The 21555-nt window shown below is 38.8% G+C and overlaps 3 protein-coding genes across 3 annotated transcripts in view; all 3 read left to right on the forward strand.

The window, feature by feature from the left end:
- ttyh2 (tweety family member 2) overlaps positions 1-6084 on the forward strand; it is a 52415-nt gene extending 46331 nt beyond the window's left edge. The window contains exon 14 of the mRNA XM_088927679.1: positions 3183-6084. Coding sequence (XP_088783805.1) covers positions 3183-3263 — 81 coding nt within the window. The 3' untranslated portion in view covers positions 3264-6084. The remainder of the gene's footprint in view (positions 1-3182) is intronic.
- A 1925-nt stretch (positions 6085-8009) lies between these two features.
- On the forward strand, positions 8010-17066 carry LOC148824160 (dynein axonemal intermediate chain 2-like). Its single transcript, XM_088928173.1, has 13 exons — positions 8010-8192; positions 8680-8841; positions 9133-9254; positions 9464-9606; positions 10165-10278; positions 10612-10751; positions 10996-11118; positions 11400-11623; positions 12200-12335; positions 12771-12917; positions 13111-13341; positions 13991-14029; positions 17007-17066. The coding sequence occupies exons 1-13, from the start codon at positions 8010-8012 to the stop codon at positions 17064-17066; spliced, it is 1824 nt and encodes a 607-aa protein (XP_088784299.1).
- The window catches only part of kif19 (kinesin family member 19), a 41711-nt gene continuing 36729 nt past the window's right edge, over positions 16574-21555 (forward strand). The window contains exons 1-2 of the mRNA XM_088927341.1: positions 16574-17108; positions 19661-19741. Of these exons, the coding sequence (XP_088783467.1) occupies positions 17070-17108; positions 19661-19741 (120 nt within the window). The 5' untranslated portion in view covers positions 16574-17069. The remainder of the gene's footprint in view (positions 17109-19660; positions 19742-21555) is intronic.

Raw genomic sequence — 21555 nt, forward strand, 5'->3', positions numbered from 1 at the left:
AGAGGCCAAGTCCTTCTTGTGACCACACTGTGCTCCAATAAACGCCACTCAATTACACTCCCAGACACAAGGAGTGCATTTCAGACACATTCCAGTCCTTCACAGATATTCATCTCATCTACTGCCCATTTTTTTTTCTTTGCTTAATTTGTAAGCCATATACAGTATATCCTAAAAGGCACGCGGTCATGATCATGAGGGAATGTCGCGTATTTTCACACCACAGTATCTTCAATGGAAGAGATGCGAGAAATTGTCAAGACTGTGTTTCGTTCTGTTTCTGTGTTGTTTCATGTCTGCTGCACGAAACATTTCTTCACTTCGTGTTAGTGTCACAGAGCTAGACACATCACCTACATCTAGGCTGGGGTTCACTCCTGCCGTTCACCGACACTCATGCAGGTTAGTTTGGAGTGTTTCTCGTTACAGCTCAGTGTAGACGTTTTTCAGCTCGATAAGGGTTTCAGTCACCCAGTAAGCTTGGTGCGTTCTTTATTTTGATCTTATCTGTGTCTGTAGAGAACTCGGTAATGGCCCCTACACTGAGTTTAGTCAATATGTACAGAAATTCAATGCACAGCTGTTTGTGCCTTTTCTCCCTTATGTAGCAATTTCCAGTCATTCTAAAGTGTGAAATGATAAAAGAAAGAAAATAGATTGCGATTATACTTTTCCTTTTTGAATCTATACAGGTACAATTGCTGAATTGCTTGTCTTTGACAGATTTAAACAAATAATTAAAATGAATAATACCAGGATAAAGAGGCAATCATCTTTCCTGTTCCACTTGTTTGGAAAAGTCTGTGAATATAATAAATACACACCGGTCTACTGTAATTAATGATGTACAGTATAGCAAAGTATACAAAATGCAATGTCCATGTTAATTGTGGAGTAGAATATATGCTGTAGTTGTCTCTCAATGGTGCTTTTTAGTGGTCAAGGAAAAGAACATCTCTTCTATTTTTTCAATTTATTTTTAAAATGTCTTTTTTAGTGACCTGGTGCTACACTTTTTTGCGTCTTAACAATCACTTGAAAGATGTGTATATGATAACAAAAAATATCGCACAACATGCAAATATATATAATATACAGCACAAAAAAATTATAGTTGAATTGGGGGAGATAACCTTCTGCCTTTTTAAGAAATAGAATTACAGCCAATGTAACACCATCAGGTGATACAATAGAATTTAGGAAAAATGATATTTAAATATATACAGTATATATTTTATATACAATGATATATTTTAATGTACTGTACTCCTTTGTGTTTGAGATTGTGAGCATATATTTGAAATGTGTACAAGACAGACTGAATATTTTCTTAAACTTGAAAATGTTTGAATAGAAAATTTAAAGAAAATATATGATCTATATTATAAAGTCATCAGTTCTTAAAGGAAAGTTCACATGACAGCGAAAGCCTTTTATCTCCTTTTATCCTGGCAATGCCAAGATCTGTGCCCACTCTTTGACACCATGAATATGAGCCATTTCACATGCAAACCAGAATCAGTCTCACATTGGCTCTGACATGTCCCGAAAGATTCTCCCGATATCTTCTTTTTTTTCCTGCCACCCCATCCCAATTCACGCCCTGCCTCTGTCTTTCTCCCTCCCTCTGCAAAGCAGCTTTTTATATTTTCAGCTAATAGCTTCTTTGTTTGTTTCTTTGTTTTTATTTTTCGACTTTTTTGGAGCTAAACTCTCAGCCATTTAACAAAAAGAGTAAGTTTTCTCTGGATTTCTTTGTCTCACTCCAAGTGCACCATTTGAGTTACTAATTTTTCCACTCTTTCTAAATCCATTGTTCTGACTTCACCTCATCGTGTAGTGCAGTCATGTTTCCATCTCATAGTTCTGCATGTTTTTTTCAAAAAAACTTTTGGTCTACTTTTGTTTACAATTAGGGTTATTTTGTTATCTGGAGACTGAGAGGGTAAGTTTTCACCTTTACAGAAGTGTTCTCTGAACTCTTTTAAGAAAGCAGCAGTGATCTCTGATGTAGGACACAGTGTCCAGGACTTGCATGACTCCTGCATTTTCAACAGTTCTATAGTAACTGTCACAGGCTTATGCATGACTAGTTTCCTGTGTTTTCTGTCATCTGTTGCTATAGAATTGATATACAACAATGCACAGTCCTACTTCAGACCTTGATCTTAAAGATTTTTATTTGTAAGGGCAAGTACAGTATATATTTAATAGTGCATATGTTTTTGACAAGACGTCTTGTTCAAAAGAGTGAAGGTCTTTGTACTGGGTGCAGAAGTGGCCTCTCTTTTGTCTTGTGGAATGTTTCAAGACAGCATCCCAGACTTTAAAGGTACCCCAAGTGCCTTTAACACATCTATTTCCTTTCATCTGTTTAAATTAAAAAACACCCACCAAACAATACTTAATGCAGATGTTCACAGGCAAAAGAAAGGTACTTCTGTATTTCATTTGCATTTGAAAACTAAGGGCTTTTAAGCATTATGCAAGTTCCATTGCATCTTCAGAATAAAAAGGTGTTCTAAAACTGGAATCACCTTCTGACTCATATGGTAATTATCATTACTGAAATATTTCAAAATAAAAATATACCTTTTATTGAGTTGTTAAGTATAAGTAAATAATTAGAATTTGTTCCTTGCAGTCCATGTTGTTAAGTTATTATTTCTTCTTGGCCAGAGATTAAACTTCAAACCTTCCACCAATCACTGGGCAGAAGTAAGGCAAAACCCAACAGAGCTACCATCAAGGGTGGCTGTGTCACATTTTATCCCAGTATGTTGAATTAGAATTCCAGGCTTAACTAATGAATAAAATAAAGGCTTACAATTCATTTTGACTTAAAAGTAGTGTTATCCAACATGTTTACTGACCAAAATGAAAAAAAAAACAATGACAATGACAATTTTCTTTTTCTTAAAAAAAAAATTTAAACGTCACATCTCTTAAATTCCCAGTTTCATTTTGTTGTGGAGATTTGCCATACATTGATACCAAAGATGAGTTTGATACAGGCTCCAGCTGCTTCCACCTTACGGTGTAAAACATGGAAATAAGGATTTTAAATTTGGAGGAATAACAGTGTAGTGAAAGCATTGACATAATACAGCTCTGCACAGATAATAATCAGGTGTCAAATGAATGCATAAATGAAACTGTTTTCTCTCTCTCTTCCTCCTCAGTACTCTCCCAGCATGAGGGCTGCCTACCTGTCTATGACTGATGACCAGACAAGGCATTTTGGGAATGATTTTCAGGCTTAGATTCCCATTTTCCCCTCCTACACCTCCATGGCTAAGGAATCCACCCAGTGTCGCAGTGTGTGGCATTGCTTTGCCAACAACGCTGTTGAAATGGAATCTGCACTGAGTGTCTGTTCTCTCTCCAGCACCCACCAGCATGGCTGCACAAGGGAGATAGTCCTCATGCCATTCTCACATGCCTTGAACGAAACAGATGAATGTTAGGTACCAGTTTGGAAGCCGGACTCGCAGTACATTTCTTCTAAAACCATTCCTGGCCTCCTGAAGGCACACAAACACTTAGCATCAAATATATAACTCCAAAAAAGAGGTTTTCTGTTTTCCTCCCCCTGAAGCCCCAAAGCTAAATGTTCAACAAAAGTTATTTATATATCGACAAAAGTTAAGATATTCTTTGACTGGACACACAGCTGCTTTTTTCACATACAGTCCGATTTTTTTTAGCTGCATAATATTTGAGAAATTCAATGTCAACGTGAAATGTCTGAAAGCATCAAATTCTGTGCCAAAGAATGGTACAAAGAGAAGAACTGGGCGATGTGAAGTTAAAAAAAAAGCCTGTTAAAAAGCTGGAACTTGACATATTGTAATTGTTTAACAATAGCAATGGCATTTTGTGCCATTATAGAAATATTTTTGTTGTTTTCTTCACCTATCCTCAGTTTGAACATGGATTCAGGGTGAACCAGAGAATGCAGAATCCTGTTTTCTGTCTTTCATATAGAGAGAGTCAGTGCTTCCATCTGATTTTACCGGGGGGGGGGAAATTGATAGATTTTTTGTCTTTTTGTGTCTGATCAATACTTGCAGATCTGCGCGTTTTAGAAATTACAGCTTTTAAATGAGCATGCTCTTCCCATCTCTACTTTCCTTCCTCTGCTTCTTCAGCTGAGAAGCTACACGACTGTTACATTTCTTGATAATCCTTTGCTTCTCTCTTCATCTCCTCCTTTAGGCCTTTCGAATGCCCTGTCAGAATGTATCCCCCCACAGTGAGAAACAATGCAATAGGAAGGTTTTCAAAGCCTGTACTGTATATTTACTGCTAATTCCAGACAATGGTAGCCTGTAAAATGTAAAGACAAGGTAAGGGAAAGGGTGAACAGGCTTCCTACAAATAGTGAGATTTTGAATTTCTTAAACCTGTATACTCACTGTACAGACTTGAGATCCTAAAGAACTGTGGTCTTCCACACTTTTCACTTTCCACACAATTCACTGCCAATGTCTGTGCATAGCTGTTGAACCCATTGAAGCACAGTGCAGTTGGTGACCATAATGGAGGTCTTGTAACTGGAACAGGGACCAGCAATCCTTTGTATCCTAGAGCCTGCGAGTCTCAGTTCATGCAAGGCAGTAGTCATGCAGACTTGTACAGATTTTTTTTCCTTTCTTAGGCAGGATGTTCCACATACAGTAGGTAATCACCACAGAGTGAAAAAAGACTTAAAACAAAGTTGTTTTGCACTTTTAGATTCAAACGAATATTTGTTGCAAGTCCTGTCGGGGGTGTACTCTGCTTACACCCATTGCCTGCTGGGATAGGCTCCGGATCCCCTGCGACTCTGAATTAGAGGAAGCAGGTAGAAAAAAATCATTTAAATTGTGGAGATGCATAATATTATTTACCAGGGGTCACTACATTTGTGGGGTTGTGTTACCACATTTTGTCCCAAGAGTGATTGCAATACATGCCCAGTCTCACACACATCACTCCCCTCATGTTATTGTAGAGCTACAATGGAAGTACTGTACGTTTTCCAAAAGTGGCAGCAGACTCTCGCTTTATACAACGGTTTTCCTTTAAAAAAAACGTGTATACATCACCTTGACAGATTAAATACTGAGCACACGAGAGCTGAAACTTGAGCCACAAGCCTCAATTCTGAAACCCTGGCTCAGAATCTTACACTAGCAGAAGATTTAACTTTTAGTGGTTTAGTCTGGGAAAGCCAGGTTTCCCTAATGTTGATTGGATGCTGAAGTGTTCAAATTTGTTCCAGACCATTATGATGATTTTTGTTTTTGTACATAAAATGTATAATAATAACTGCATTTTGTATGTTCATGTGTCACAAGTGGTTAGGCATCTACTGTATATTGTAAGTGAATGAGGACTGGCACATGCTTGCCAGGAACTCTTGATTTTGGTCATTTGATTCTGGGGCAGGCTGATGTTTTCTCCAATTCTTTCATTCTAGGACCACAGATTTCTAACAAAATTAAATCATTTACTGATTCTGTGTTCTGTAATAAAATAGGACTTGAGAACGTACTGTACAACTGGATATATGAAGAGAAGAGATCAGGAAATCCCAATCAAACTCAAATGGCACTGTGTCTACGTGCATTTAAAATGGGGTCTTAAGAGGAAGGTTACAATTCAGCCTGAGCAGCTGCAAGTGCTTTTCTCTTGTGTGCCAGATTCTAGCTTTTCCAATGTGGTTTGCATACAACTGTTACTGTATGCCAGTACTTTAAAGGCAATGATAAAAGCACAGCAAATTGGGCCAATCTGACGGGGATACTAACGATACTAATCTTGCTAATACTGTACTGTACGTCTTCCACGGGAGAAAACGCAGAACTAGCCCCTTCACCCCGATCAAATCTTGTTTGCCTCTTCAGTGTCTGATAATGTTTGACTCAGTATAGGTATGTTTTTTATCCTTAGCGCCGTCGTGGTATTTTTTCTCCTTTTTTTTGCTGCATGTAAACTTGTTGCATCGCGGCACCGTCTGCAGTCGTTGAGAGTGGTGCTTTATTTTTATGTATTACGCCCCCACAGGAGGGGGAATAATAATAAAACATTTTAAAACGGTTTCTCTGATGGGTTTTTTTTTTTCTGTGTGCATGTGTGAGGCAATTAAGGCACGACTGTCTCAAAACATTTAAAGACTGTCTCTTATTCCATGTTGAAAACAGAAGAAAAAAAACAACGTTTCGGCTGTGGAGTTCTGGTGTAAGTCTTGCCTATTGTTTTGAAGCCTACTGTACGCATGCTGACGCAGCTACCCACCTGAATTACAATACATTAGCTTGATGGACGATACAGGCAGTCAATTAACAGAAATCTGACCCAGAGAAAAGAAACAGAGGCACTGTTTAATACCTACAATAATAATACAAACCTTTGCAAGACCTAGAACCTCTATTGCCCCTCTTCCTAAAATAATATTGTTTTACTCAGTCTATCGCAGCAATGACTTTTTATTTGAGTGATGTTTTATTCCTGAATAATTTGCTGAAGGCAGGGTCTGGAGACCCTATAAACCAGAAAATCGTTTTTTTTAAGTAATGATTAACACTGAAAAAAGGCCAGTAAAACGTAACGTGTAGTCTTTTAGCAAATAATGAAATAATACTCGGCTACAAACCATAATTCTGTGTCTATGACCACGTTTAACGACACCTGACGTAAAGACACTATTACAACTAATTTGTAATTGTCATGATAGTGTATCGATTAACCAAAAATAAAGTAATATGTGTGGTAGTTACTTACAAACGTAGTTCTGTCTACTACGGTAAGTTTTAGCTGAACAGCGTTGCAAAAGGTTTATTTTGAAAAGTAGAAACGCAATTAAAATTTTTATTTAGATTATATTTTAAAAACGCCCTATTAATTCAACATTTCGTTTTCGTTTACTGAATTAATTTAGGATACTTGTGAAAAAGACCGAATCATATATAACGCCAGCAAGGAGACACTTGCACAGCGTGACCAGAAACGTGTACTTGAGGGTGGAACTGTTGCTAGGAGACGGTAAACTACAGCGAGAGCTGTTTACGCCAGGACTCGAGATACTGAGAAGAAAAGACCTAAAAAACGAAAATAAATACTGAAAAAGAAATTACAGCACAATACGTCACCCAGCAGACCAGGTATGAGAGTGATTGCAGATGAGTGTGAGTCAGAAATAATGTTGTAAGTGCTCTCTAAACTTGACTTGGACCAGGCCCCCACCTAAATGCTCTCTTGCTGCCATCTATATTACAAAGTAAAACCGAGAAACGCCGAGTTATAATTCAACGGTTAAATGTTTTGAGTATACAGTAGTTATTCTGACATGGTCCTTACACCTGCACGTCTTGAAAACCCTTTTTTCATTTTTTTTTTACAATTTGTTAATTTACTTCATAGATGTTTATGTGGTGTTGATCGTTAGGGAATGATGGAATGAATACATTTGTTTTATCTGTATCTTTATATGTTAATATATTAGTATGATGTTGACCAAATTAATTATATTTTAACAGCCGTATAGCTGTTTTGTCGAGGAGTACAGGTTTTTTTTTTTAAAATAAATATTCCCTAGTGCAAATTTGTGTTCCTGTGCCCTCAATCGGCATTATACGAATACGAATTATGATTCTAAAGAGAATGGCCCGCTGTCATTACAGGTGCTATTACCCTTTTAATGTGGTATTAATCACGAAGCAGTTATTTTAGTTGCTTATCTACAATGAAATATCTCCCTGTGCTCATAAGTGAAAAAAAAACATTCTATATGATGTACTGTATAAACGTTCAAACTACCCTTTTTGCCTCATATAAATATAAATATATTTATTGTCCAATGACCTTCAAAAACTAAGGTACAGTACATTACTCTTATCTAAAATGTTAAGGAGACTGATTCAGTATTAAATTAAAGGCCATTTGGTTGCCAATTTTCAATTAATCAGTTGTTTTAAGCTAACAGGAATGTAATATTACTGTGTTTTGTATGTCCAGCAAGCACCATGGAGATAGTATACGTGTATACGAAAAAGCGCAGCGAGTTTGGCCGGCAGTGTAACTTTTCAGACCGTCCAGCAGAGCTGCATGTGGACATTCTTCCTGATCCCAGCCTGGCGGTCAATTTCATCGAGAGAAACCCCTGCGACACCCCCACACAATGCACCCAGGAGATGTCCGAACATGAGGTCTGTCTTTGCTTTTGTTAAGGATGAGTGCATTTCACATCTTTGGAGGCCTTGCTTTTAGTGTTCTCATTGTGCTTTGGCTGCCAATGAAGAAACAGTCTTGCACAGATTATGACAAAATGCAGAAACAGCAGAAGAGGAAGGTTTTCAAGTTCAAACTGGGAACACTGGGAAGGATATTGACAAAACTAAGAAATTACTACACACTCTTAGCTGAGACCATCTATTTACTGTAGCTGCAAATACGATATGGTACAGCATGTCCCATTATATAATACAAACTGGCTTAATGCCTTCAGCCTTTAGGTTGGTATAGTGATTACACCCCCCCTTGCATGGTGCCTTCAGATTCCTTTCCTACTGACTAATGTCTTTTATCTTTGCAAAACAATTTTTGAATCCAAAAAATACATATCACTAGCACCCTCTGAGCACAGACCAAACAATGAAGTCTGTTTTAAAAACTGTGATGCTTGGCTTTTGTTAGGTGAATACAGAGCGGTTTGAATCAGAAACCCGAGGCATAAACCATGTAGAGGGGGGCTGGCCAAAGGATGTTAACCCCCAAGAAATGGAACAAACCATCCGGTATAGAAAGAAGGTGGAGAAAGACGAGAATTATGTCAACACCATCATGCAGCTGGGCAGCGTGAGTACTGGTGCTCGGGGTAAATTATGTTTGTGGAAAATAGTACAGATTTTCAATTTTGCCCCACAAACTTGCTGGTCAGAATGTATGAAATAGCATTGTTATTGTCAAGTGTGGTTGGATGAAAGAACATTTGTCTGTCACTAAAAGATAATGTTTTTAGTGTTATAAAGTAAATCACTGCACCTAAGACTATATACTGATATTGTGAGTTAAGTATGTATTAGTCTATTGTTGTACAAACATATTCAAAATTAGGTGTAATAAACTACTATTATCTCTTTACAATAGGCAATGGAACACTGCATCAAACAGAACAATGCCATTGATATCTACGAGGAGTATTATGAAGAGGAGGAGATATTAGAAGAGACAGAAGAGCAACCTTCAGCAAAAACTATCAATGTTTTCAGGTAATATTATTATTCATTATATTGATGATATGATAACAGCTGTAGAGAATGGGAGGTATAATCTTTAATAAAATGTATTGTACTATAAGGTAAACTGCACACTACACTAAGACAGTTTCAGTGATTTTGATGAACAAGTATCAAATTCGTGTACTGTAGTAGTTGATTTTTCATTCTTTCATTATGTTTTCTATGTTTTCAATTGATAGGGATCCAAATGAGATCAAGCGCACTGCCACAGGCCTCTCCTGGCACCCAGATGGCAGCCGAAAACTAGCAGTTGCCTACTCCTCTCTGGAGTTTCAGCGAGCAACCAAAGACATGAGCTTTGACTCCTATATATGGGACATTGGTGAGGAGGACTTTGTGTATCAAATTAACTGCAGAAAAGATATGTCTCACCCCTAACAATGAAATAATAGAATACATCCCACATCCAATTTCAAAAACTAAAACATTCATGTGTTTACAGCTGGTTCAAGGCTTACTCTTTACTTATTTGATATTAGCTTATTAAAGCCAATGACAAATGCTGAGTTATTGACAACATCATTGCCGCCTTTTGGCCTAACCTGGTCAGATGTCTGAAGCTAAGGAGGCTAGGCATGGTCAGTCTTGGGATTTGAGATCTTCAGAGAAAACCAGGTTACCTAATCAATTATTATTAAGGGGTGGTTGTAGGAAAAAATGACAATCTAATCAAGGACACAATACAACAATATTGTACAAACATATTTAAAATTAGGTGTAATAAACTACTATTATCTCTTTACAATAGGCAATGGAACACTGCATCAAACAGAACAATGCAGAACACACAACAACAATGCAGAACAGAACAATATAACAAAAGAGCTAAAGTACAGCTGTGTTTTCTAGTATGTAACCTTCCTCTGCTTCTATCTTACAGAGAATCCCAACAAACCAGAGATGGTCCTTAAGCCTGTGTCACCACTAGTCTGTCTGGAGTACAACCCTAAAGATTCACACATTTTGGTTGGGGGTTGTTATAATGGGCAAATAGGTGAGATAGTTTTATGCAGGTCTTTCTTTTGTATTCAGTGCTTACAAAGCTCATGCATTTTTAATCTACTATAAATAGCACAGAATATTCACAGCAGAAGGTTTAAAAACATAATGCAGGTTTTCGTGTGTTTTGTTATGAATTTCATATGAACAGCACTGTATGTTATTCACAATTGCTGATCCATCTAATAATTTATCATGTTTTGTAGGATTAACATTTGTTTCATCATTGATACATTGATGCTACCCATGCTTGAAAGGTTTCATTATGTTTTCAAAAATATTTAAAAGTAAAGGTTGAGTTGCACATATCCAGCTTGTTTCTGAGCAGCTTACTGGGACACACGTAAAGGCAGTCATCCAGTGGAAATGTCCACCATTGAACACAGCCACAGAGACCCTGTCTATAAAGTCATCTGGCTGCAGTCAAAGACAGGAACGGATGCCTTCTCAGCCTCCACAGATGGCCAGGTGCCCTCATATTCTTTATCTGTAATTTATGTTGTGTGTAACTGTAGTAAGCAATGGTTTTGATTTCAAACATTTGTGATGATAATGTTTACTAACACAGATTGAGAAATAATACATTTTTTTCGACTTACATTAAGAGCAAATGCTAAAAAAATGCATCAGGTTTACAGATGCTGCAGAAAATCAGCCAAACATCAGAATTATTTCTGATCCTTATTCCAGTAATGTTATTTGTTCCTGGCAGGTTCTGTGGTGGGACATCCGAAAGCTGAATGAACCCACAGAGAGACTGGTACTTGACCCTACTAAAAAGGGCAATCTGGACAATGCGCTTGGAGCCATCTCTCTAGAGTTTGAAACTACTATGGTGAGACTCGCTCAGCTTTACTTCACCCATTTAAAGTTCTCACCATTAAGTGTTTTGTACAGTATTTAGAGTATTTCTTCATAATGCACTTCACATCATCTTCTTTACAAAAATAGTCATGTAAGCTTTGTATGAACCGTACTGAGAAAACATAAAAATAACCACTCTGAAGGGCCATATAAAATTAAACATATGTGTTTATAAACAGAATATTTAGCATAGAAGGAAGTTCTCAATGGTTTAATTTGTACATTGCTTTCTTTTTCTATTTGTTCACTCAGCCCACAAAGTTCATGGTGGGAACAGAGCAGGGGCTCGTTGTGTCATGCAATCGGAAAGCCAAGACTCCAGCAGAGAAGATTGTGTGTACCTACAGTGGCCATCATGGGCCAATCTACTCCCTGCAGAGAAACCCCTTCTTTCCGAAGAACTTCCTGACTGTAGCAGACTGGACGGCACGTATCTGGTCCGAGGATATCAAGGAGTCTTCGATCATGTGGACCAAGTAAGAAGCCTCTGGACATCAGGTTTTGTATATACTGTAGGTCTTAAAAGACCTCTCAATTCAGCCAAACTGAACATTTGCAGAATATTTACACGGAGAAGTTGCATGTTAAGTAAAACTAATCATATCTATACAATAACTTAGCAGTGTGAAAGTTAAAATCTTGTTTTGTTTGCTATCATTTTCATTCAAATACTTCACATTTGGTGATTAAGCTGTTAATTTTTTAAGTAATTTGTTTGCTGTCTGTTTTTTAAGACTTACATTATTTTTTTTATATGGATGTTCTGAATGAAAGGCTTTAAAGTCTGTAATATACCTAGAACAGTTTTAGATGTTTTGATAGTTCAAATGCCCTTGCTATTTGAAGACTTTTGAGGTACAGAAATTAACTGCTTCAGAATTTACATTATTGTTAAAGTAGCTGGAATCCCCATTCATATCAATCCAGGCTTTATATGTCAGCAGAGCTATACTGCATTTGCTCCTTTTCTCCACAGGGTGCCAGCAGTCATCTGTTTTTGATCCTGTCATCTCTGGTTAATTTCTAGTTCACTCAGATTCCTTTACCTTTAGGTATCACATGGCTTATCTGACTGATGGGTGCTGGAGTCCAGTCAGGCCCTCTGTGTTCTTTACAATCAAGATGGATGGTACACTGGACGTGTGGGACTTCCTGTTCAAACAGAATGACCCCACACTCAGTTTAAAAGTAAGTTTGTGAAAATTCATCTATCAAACTTAATCTCAACCCTTTTATATGGAAGGAGATCATATTGATTTTTTATATCTTCAAATTTAAGTACATTTTATTCTTATCCAAGTTATTTTTACTTCTGTAAGGGTTTTAATTATACTTTATTTTCATCTTGAATGTGGACAAGATTACTTCAGGAAAGGCTGATGAAGACAAAAAAAAATCTCTCAGTCTTAAATTAAAGTAGTACATAATTGTGAACTAAATATAAACCAGACCCGATAATCTATATGGCTTCTGCCCTGAACACTGCTAGCAATAAAAACGTTGATGATGGTTCTCTGTAAGGATTGTGAGAGGGTTCAATATTATGGATGTGCTAAAGATAGACCTCAATACATCACTGTCAGTTGTTTCGCAATAGGCCTGAGCTGTGTGCTTTGTTGGCAGGTGTGTGATGAGGCCCTGTACAGCCTGCGAGTGCAGGACAATGGGAGGTTCCTGGCCTGTGGCTCCCAGCAGGGAACAGCCACACTGCTGGAGATCTCCTCTGGCCTGTGTACTTTGCAGAGAAATGAGAAGGCACTGGCCACTGCGGTAGGAGCATTTTAAAGGCTCCAATAATATTCATGTGTGTTTGAAACTGAGCTGACTCTGTTGTTTTTGAAAGTATATCCTTCTGCAATAGTATTTTAAAGTAGAATGTTGATCCAAGATCATCTAAAATAACATATCAATATTAAAGCTACGCTGTGCTTCTCCCCTCCCTGTCCACTCCTTCTGCACCCAGATGTTTGAGAGGGAAACCAAGCGTGAAAAGATCCTGGAGGCACGGCACCGTGAGATGCGACTAAAGGAGCGCAGCCGCTCTGAGCAGGGCAAGGAGGAGGAGAGCAAGGACGTGGACACGGAGGAGAGTGCGGAGGACCTCATTGCACGTGCCGAGAAGGAGTTCTTCGAGGTCGTGGAGGCCGAGGTCAAAAAGAGGGAGAAAGAGGAGGAGAAATCCAAAGTCAACATGGTAAGGGACATAAAAAGATACAGTAGGGTGAAGAACCAGTGTAGAAATGTTAATGATGTGGGTCATGCCAAAGCAAGGAAATTTTACTTTCCATTAAAGAGTGAGTTTCTAACAGTTTATATCCTCATGCTGCTGTTTACTTGGAAGTCAAACTGCCTACCTCTTTTCATTTTGTGCAGAAGCAAAAAAATAGCTGTGTAGACCTTAGCTCTTACACTCTATAAATAGATCTTTAAATTCTTTACAAAATTACTGTTACTGTATGTAAGATAATCAATAATCCTTCCATCAACAAGAATGGTGCTTCCATGAACAAAAACACTGTATTAAGTGCATGCTATACCACTAATACTACATGAGCTTAATGTTATCTTGCTTTTCTTATTCAAACTATAGTGCATAATTCTTTCATTGCTTATAAACATCTTATTCTTTGCAAACAATAAGTGAGCAGAATGAATTGAATGACTAATGAAAACTGGTTGTTCAGTATAACGAAACATAGTATAAGCCTATGAGGGTTAGCTTCCAAGCTTCTGGTTTGATCTCCACTTTTATACCGTTTAGAGATATATTGACTACAAATGGAACTATATATACAATATATGTTTTCTGGTATTTCTCTCATTAATATGGTTTTCCACCACAGGAGAAAGATGTATGTGAAGAGAAAGAGACAACTGTGAAGGTATAGTAGGTTAACTGTGAAGGTAGTAAGTTACTAATGCCACAGGATATCTTATTTTTAAAGGTCATCTCCAGGGTTCTGAATAAAGAATGATAATGTTGTATAATGGGGTCATTATTCATGAATCATTAGCAACCCATGATCTAAATGAAATGTGACATAAAATGCATTCTGTCTACCTTGAGTCACAATAGCTATTACATCTGAATTTTTTATTTGTTATTCACTGAAAAGGTTGGTGTTTACTATTACTTTTTACATTTTTTCTGAGATGCATTTGATTTCACTGCTATGCTCAGTGAACAGGAAAAAAACATTATTGAGCTTAAAGACATTTATATACAATTGTAATGCAGTGAATTATCATATTGAGAATCTGTACAAGTGAGGAAAATAATACACATTTTCAATGAAGTTTATTATCATATCCATCCTTTAATCAAAAATGTGGCTGTTGTTTAAAATTAATTTAGCTGCTTCCAGGCATCTGAACTTTCTTTGTATCTTTACCACACTCTCCAATTTGTTCTTTTTTTTAATAGGACTAAGTGGACATTTGGCCAGCAGAGGAAAGTGTGAAAACAGGACAAACAGTAACTTATTGTGTTGGAGTCAATCTTATGTTCACTTTGTATTGTGGCTTGCCTTTGCATGGGAAACCTGTTTTCAACTTCCTGACAAGTTCTTGGGGTCTTCTGGGAAGATGTCTTCTGAACCTAAATAAACTACAGACTTTACCCAAAGGAGGACTAGAGGTGTCCCAAAGTCATGTACATATTTATGTACTCCATTTTTCATATATATTTAAAAAAAATAAACTTTTATTAATCTAATGATGTTGAGTTTTATTTATAAATCTTCATCTGAATCCTCGGGATTGATATACAATGATTCTCTTACATTCAAAGTGTTGAAGAAATGCTATTTTATTAGTAGTAATGCTGTTGTAGTACAAAATAAATTATATCACTTAGTCGAGCATGGCTTAAAATTAGTCTGGTTCTGCATATAAACTGGAAACATGCCACTGTCATGTATCAACTTTAATCAAAAATTAAAGTTTGCATGGTGCATCTATAAGAAAAACACAGGTTGCCAGAGGGCTGCCAGAACTGGTCAAGTACTATTGTCGATAACTGGATTTATTTTCTGTTCAATAGACAGAACTATTAATAATTTAAAGCAGTTTAGTGTTTGAAAATATTAAAATTAATTTAAAACTTTTCAAGAAAGTCACAGACACAGAATTGTTTTCCCTACCTGATGCCTGGATTTTGAATATACTGTAGAACATATTGTGAGAGAAATTAGCTTGGAAGGTAGCAAAGAATAGCCCACACTACAGGAGATAATTTACCTCAGTTATTTACTTGATGAACCAAGTAAGTGCTCAATTTTTATGATTAGTATCAAATTCATAAAAAAAATAATAAAGTGCACCAATAACACAAGTGATGGCAAGTTTAAAAGCATTCAGTGGTGTATTTGAATTCTGTTGGGGGCCTATGGCCTGTTAGTTTAAGTGATTAAGGGATTCTGCAATGTAATATCACTGTGCAAATCACAACTAGCAACCTGCTGAAACTCAGCGAGTGTGAGCCTGGTTAGTACCTGGATGGGAGACTACTTTGTTTCTAGACCTGAGAGTCACCGTTCACATGAGGCAACAACCGATCCAACCTGATATCGTTTAATAAGTGTCACTGTAGCGTCGCAGTGTCCTTGAATCCCTCGCCACAACAGATGTGAATATACAGCAGGAACAGACGCTGTATACACACCACGTCTACCTGAAGCTACACGCTTAACCCGTACCATTGACGCTTCAGCAGTGAGAGGACACATCGCCGTCACCCTGGTCTGAGGCTGCAGCGTGTACTGCCTGAGGAAATTCTGGCGCACTGGCACTGCGCAATATCAGTTTTTTTTTTTAAAGATTGAAGTCTACACAATCAGAATTATGTGCGCAGCGACATCACCACCGATATGAGCCAGCAGCACACACACACAACATGGGTTTCATACTGTGCTCATTAACGCGTACTCTACTCGCGATTTACAGTACAGCAGTTTTAACATGATTTTACTCTGGTTTTCTGCACTCGCCTGTGTCAGACTGTTAATGGCTGTGACTGAGCACCGTGAATGCCGAGTGCCCGATAGATGGGCGCGTATGTTTTCACACCGATAAAGCCGTTTACAAGCCATGACAAGTTATGAATGCCTACTGTAAGTAGAGTACTGTAGGTCTACAGTGAGATAAAACATTACTAACCTGCAGTCGACGCTCAGAAGCATGACATTTATGACCTGCCGTAGTGCGGGTTCTACCGCCAGAGGGCGCAAAAGTGCATTCGTAGCTTAAAGGGTGCTTTGACTTTGAGCGTGAGCGTCGCATAATTACCTCATGTCAGGCTGCGAAGACTGCTGTTGTGTACATATACCTCAGTGCCGATCTCTAAGGGATCCAGGAAAACAACACACAAGCGGTGAGAGAAAAGGGGAGGGAGACAGAGTGAAAGGTTTACAGATAAGCCGCTGACCAGACCGGTTACTGTTACTCTACATACTCAGCTCGCATATAAATACTGTGGGATTTGTTTTTCTAGAATGGTGGAGACCAAAACTGAACAGAACTGGTTCCACACCTCATAATAATAAAAAAAAATCTATTGGGATGACGTTTGAAGCAATGGTTAGTTAAGCTAACCTATCAACACTAAATTATTAATTTATAGTGTTTGCTCTCGGTCGATTCTAATCAGCGACGGATCTGGCAGCGTTAGTTTCCCCAGCAATGAAGTGGACGGGCTGCACAGGTGATGAAGTCGGAGACTCTCCATGAATGTTAGAAATACTGCTTCGTAGCCAAAGAGGAATCGCCAAAGACAACCTTATCGACCACTGCATTGGAGTTCCAAGTGTCGGACAGCCATGCAGCTGCTCCTTTCTATGTCCTGTGGGTCTTTGTCTTAAGGTAGAGCAGAATCGTACTCGACTCGACCTCGGCAGCGCGGGGAGCTACCGAATTCTTTAAGCCATGAAAGACACAGGTGAATCAAAGGACCAGCAACTCACGGTAAGTGTTCTGTACGTACAGTACTCCTCCTGTGTGAACGAGGAATAGACGTGGACCGAGAGGTCAGAACTGTTACTGTTATGGGCTGTGCTATACAGTAATTTATCATGCAAATAAAAGAATTGATGCTCTACATGATCGTTACCTAAATGATCAGTCAGTTTTGTCGGACAGCATCATTTTAGAAAAATAATGTTTTTTTTTAAAAAAATGGTTTTCATCCAGATTCGTCTTTCTAAAAATAGATCATCAAAAGCCAACCTGAAGTGATTTACATTAGAAGCACCATACCAACACAACCTACTGTACTGGCACCCAGAGAGAATATCCTTGGGCCAGACCTATTTCTTTCACAAAATCAAGTTTCAGATTAGAAGTTTTATACTAGGTGATAGGTCTGCTTGTAAGCGGTATGAACATTACTAACGCATTTAAGGAGGATGAGCTCAATCACACAAGCTGTCAAATGCATGAATAACACCTTATTCGTAATTCACAGTATCTATGAAGTCAACTGAATGAAGCTTTATATATTATTTCCTTTCCTATTATTTCTTTTAGAAACACTGCTGGTAATTCAGAATTTGTGCTAAACGTGTTGAGCATAGAGACTGTTATCAGTTTAACTAGGCAGCCAGATTAAAATAACGGCTTTGAGGTTTACATTAACTCGTTCCTAATCTTACTGCCCAAATAACGATTACAGTGCAGTCCTGTGCTCTTGCCCTGTACTTCAGTAATGCATGGATATTTCCATTCTCCAAGCATCGGTACTGTCACACTGTAAAAATAGCACGAAAATAGCTCCCCTCGTTTAACATTTATATTTCTCCCTTGACTGCTTCACAAACGTATTTTTCAATTGACATGTTTATAACTTTTTGCTGCTGTGTGAGTATTTGTACAAGCAACTAGCAACAGCGACAATAATCGCTGTTATACAATAATCTATTGTATATCTCTCCTTGCAACAGAACTAAAACCAGGACTGGATATCCATTCTTTAAGTTAATCTAGTTAGTTTTAAAAGTAGCGCTATTGTCATGCAGAGAAATGGTGGGAGTTTTATTTAATTAAAAAACAAATCCTGACATCTTTTTCTCTGAAATATTTCTGGAGCAAAGATTTACATGTTTTTCTCCTGACTGCAACCTTCTACCTTTAACATTTTGCTGGCAGGGACAGCAACCAGCAGGGATGCAAAATTATCCGCATGATAAATATTGCAGCTTTGGGCTTATTTATCCTCTAGCCTGAATACGTTTTTTGATCCGATGATTTTACTTTTTGTCAAACATATTCTCACGTTTGGGGCAGGGATGAATGAGGCCGCCTTGAGCCTCACACTTCAGACAAGCTCGAGCTGAGTTTGTATGAGGCTGAGGAAGAAATGCAGAATAAATCTTAGTCGTTTCACAATGTTACACTTTTACTTTGTGTTTGGTCAGTTCTGAGGGTTAGGAACAGGCACTCTTCTAAGCTGTAGAGAACAGCACAAAGCACACTAAAGAGGCAGGCAAAACGTGGAATCAGACAGCTTGACAGGGGTCCAGACAGAGGAACACAGTGATGCAGCTCACCCGGTACACCTCAAACTCCTCTTCTCCAAGCCCATACACGGGAGCCCCTATTTCTACTCCTGTCCCCTCGCACACCATGAGTGGATGTAAGTAAGGGGGTTCACTTTTAGCTGGAAAGAGCAAACACGCTCAAAAGGGGACCAGAGTCTTTTTTTCCCACAGAGACGCCTTCCTGTTGCCATATTGTTTCTGGCTGTCAGCAGCTCTATCACCCTGTGGCTCACAACAGGCAGCCCAATGGAGCTCAGCAGGTTTGAGCCTGGTCAGCACCTGGATGGGAGACCTTCTGGGAAAGCTAAGGCTGCAGCTGTGTGTGTTCTAATGCCCAGTATAGTGATGGGGAAACTATAGCATAAAACAGGCACTATCCTTCGGATTAAATGTAAAACCAAGACCCTTCATCGTCGTTAAAAATTCCAGGGTGTTTATCACAAAGAGTAGGGGTTTTCATCCAGTGTCCTGGCCAAATTTCACCCTGGCCTTCAGTTATGGCCTCCTAATAATCCCCATCTATGAATTGGCTTCATTACTCTGTTCTCCTCCCCACTGATAGCTGCTGTGTGGTAAGTTGAGTGGAGTGTCTAGAAAAGTGTTATATACTGTAAGTGTCATGATGTCTTTCTAGTCTACAACAAGTCCTAGGGCATCTAAGTCCCAAATGTCTCTCTCACAATGTGTGACCGCTCCAGTATCATTACACTTTATATTAAATGATACCAGATAACTGGAATTAAATAAATATTTGCCAGTATTACCATATAATATAATAATAAATAAAAGTTTCTTGTTCTACAATAGATGCAGAAGATCATTACACTTGATCTGATTAAGCAGAAAGCAAGATTTGAGTCAGTGTGCTCACTGAAAGTATTCCAGTTTACTTTAACGAGCTTGTAAAACTGAGGCGCTTTGTCATGCGAAAGTCCGATCCTGCTGCTGAAGTGCTGATCTCTGTGTTTCAAATGTCTCCAGGTGGCCCTGCGAATTCGCCCACTGAGTGATGCAGAACAGGAGGAGTCAGCCTCTATAGTGGCCCATAAAGTAGATGACCAGGTGAGACATTTACATTCAATTACCTGTGCTTCTCCAGAGATATGACTGCAGTTATTCCACATCTCCAGTCAAAGGTGCTTAGTGGCAATATTATCTGTACTACACAACCACGAAGCTCTGGTGCTCAAATACGCTGTCTCTTGACATCTTGTGTACTGTTGTGTACTGCTCTGAAATAAATGTGTTGTGTTATGTTCACCAAACATACTGCAGACTGTGTCACTTCATTCTAACCGAAGTGATGTGCCTGAAAGTACTTGATCCCGTTGGTTTTCTTGAGATATAGCTTTCAGGTTGAGCTGGCTGACAAAAGCTGTGATGAAGTGGGGGATGATGTGGGGTAGAGGTGGGGTGCACTTGGGATTATGAAGCCAGTGGACAATTTGCAAAAGAAGATTCACAACGTGACAGCAATGTGTCATTTTTCTGTGCCTCAGCAGTCAAACTGCTCGGTTGAAAAATCCCTCAACAGGAATGTTTTGAGTCTCTTTTTTTGTCCCCTTAGTACATGTAGTGTATAAAAGATACAGTGCTGTTATTCTGCCTCTCCCATCTAATTTGGGGTCAAATAAACGAGTACTATATATAAATAAATGAGCATGTCCTTAGGCCAAGTCAGAAGATTCAGATCATTTGTTATCACATGCTGCCATTTACGTGTAATCAGATTTTCAGCAGGCAGACCTCTGATTGTCCCAGTTGGCAACAATGTCGTTTTAGCAGCAGATGTGGAAGAAAACGATTGACCGTTGTGTGGGTAAAGGGCAGGGGAGCTCACTGCTTGCCTGGAGTTGACAGACACTTTTAAGAAACTCTCTCTGGGACAGTCCCAGGAGAACAAGTTCCAGGGGCAATTATAGTTGTGTTCCTATATCGTACAGGCTCTTACATCATGGGTTTGATGAGACCCAGGCTCCTGTGACACTGTGAGCTCACAGACCACTGTCTGCCATGGTGACAGTCCCTGTCAGCTGACACAGCTCAGCTTTACAGCAGCTACTGTACAAAGAGACCGTACACTGCACCTCTTTCCAGTTTGACTGCACTGAGATTTGTTCACCTGCACCATATGAAAAGCCGTTAACAGTGGAAGGACTACCACCTAGCAAATATTGGGGAGTTTTCTTCATTGGTTAATTGTTGTTGGTTATTGGTAATTGGGAAGATGTCCAATCCTGTTTCTAGAGCACATTTTCACAGTGTTCAAAGAAGCAGCACCTTAAGAGCTGAGAGACACTGTTAAATTGGTCAAAGTTAAGCCGGAAACCAGCTTGTTTTGCCATGTCAGAGTTAGTTGAAATGTTAACCTGCAGATAAACTGGCCCTTCAGGACCAGGAGTGGGCAGCCTTAGGTTAGGTCCTGACTCACTGTCAATAACTACCAGATCCTATAGTCCTTCTATTAAATATGGCAACTGTATTCAAGGGCATGGAGACAGATTAGTCTGGTTTGAACTGGCAGCACAGACAATTCCTCTAAAGCCAGGCAGATCTGGATTTTAGGCAGGGTAAGATCATCTTAAACGTCCGCCATCTGCTGCTATGCAGGACTGGGCACAGATCCTGAGGCTTGAGAGTCTTGATCTTATCCATATCATCAATAATGGCAGATATACAGTACTGCACAGTATGTTCAATATCTAAAAATGGGATGGATTTAATGAATCCATGTTGATGGATTCAATGAAGCAGAGGGATTGGTTTTGCCCAGTTCGTTAAAGAGATGCAAGCTGACTCTTTTGGAGGCTTGCTGCCTGTTTCGATCTGGTAATTGAAAAAGATGGGCTGCTTCACACCTTGTGAATAGTGAAAAG

This window comes from Atractosteus spatula, chromosome 11, assembly GCF_055471065.1.
Source record: "Atractosteus spatula isolate fAtrSpa1 chromosome 11, fAtrSpa1.hap1, whole genome shotgun sequence".
Lineage (NCBI taxonomy): Eukaryota > Metazoa > Chordata > Actinopteri > Semionotiformes > Lepisosteidae > Atractosteus > Atractosteus spatula.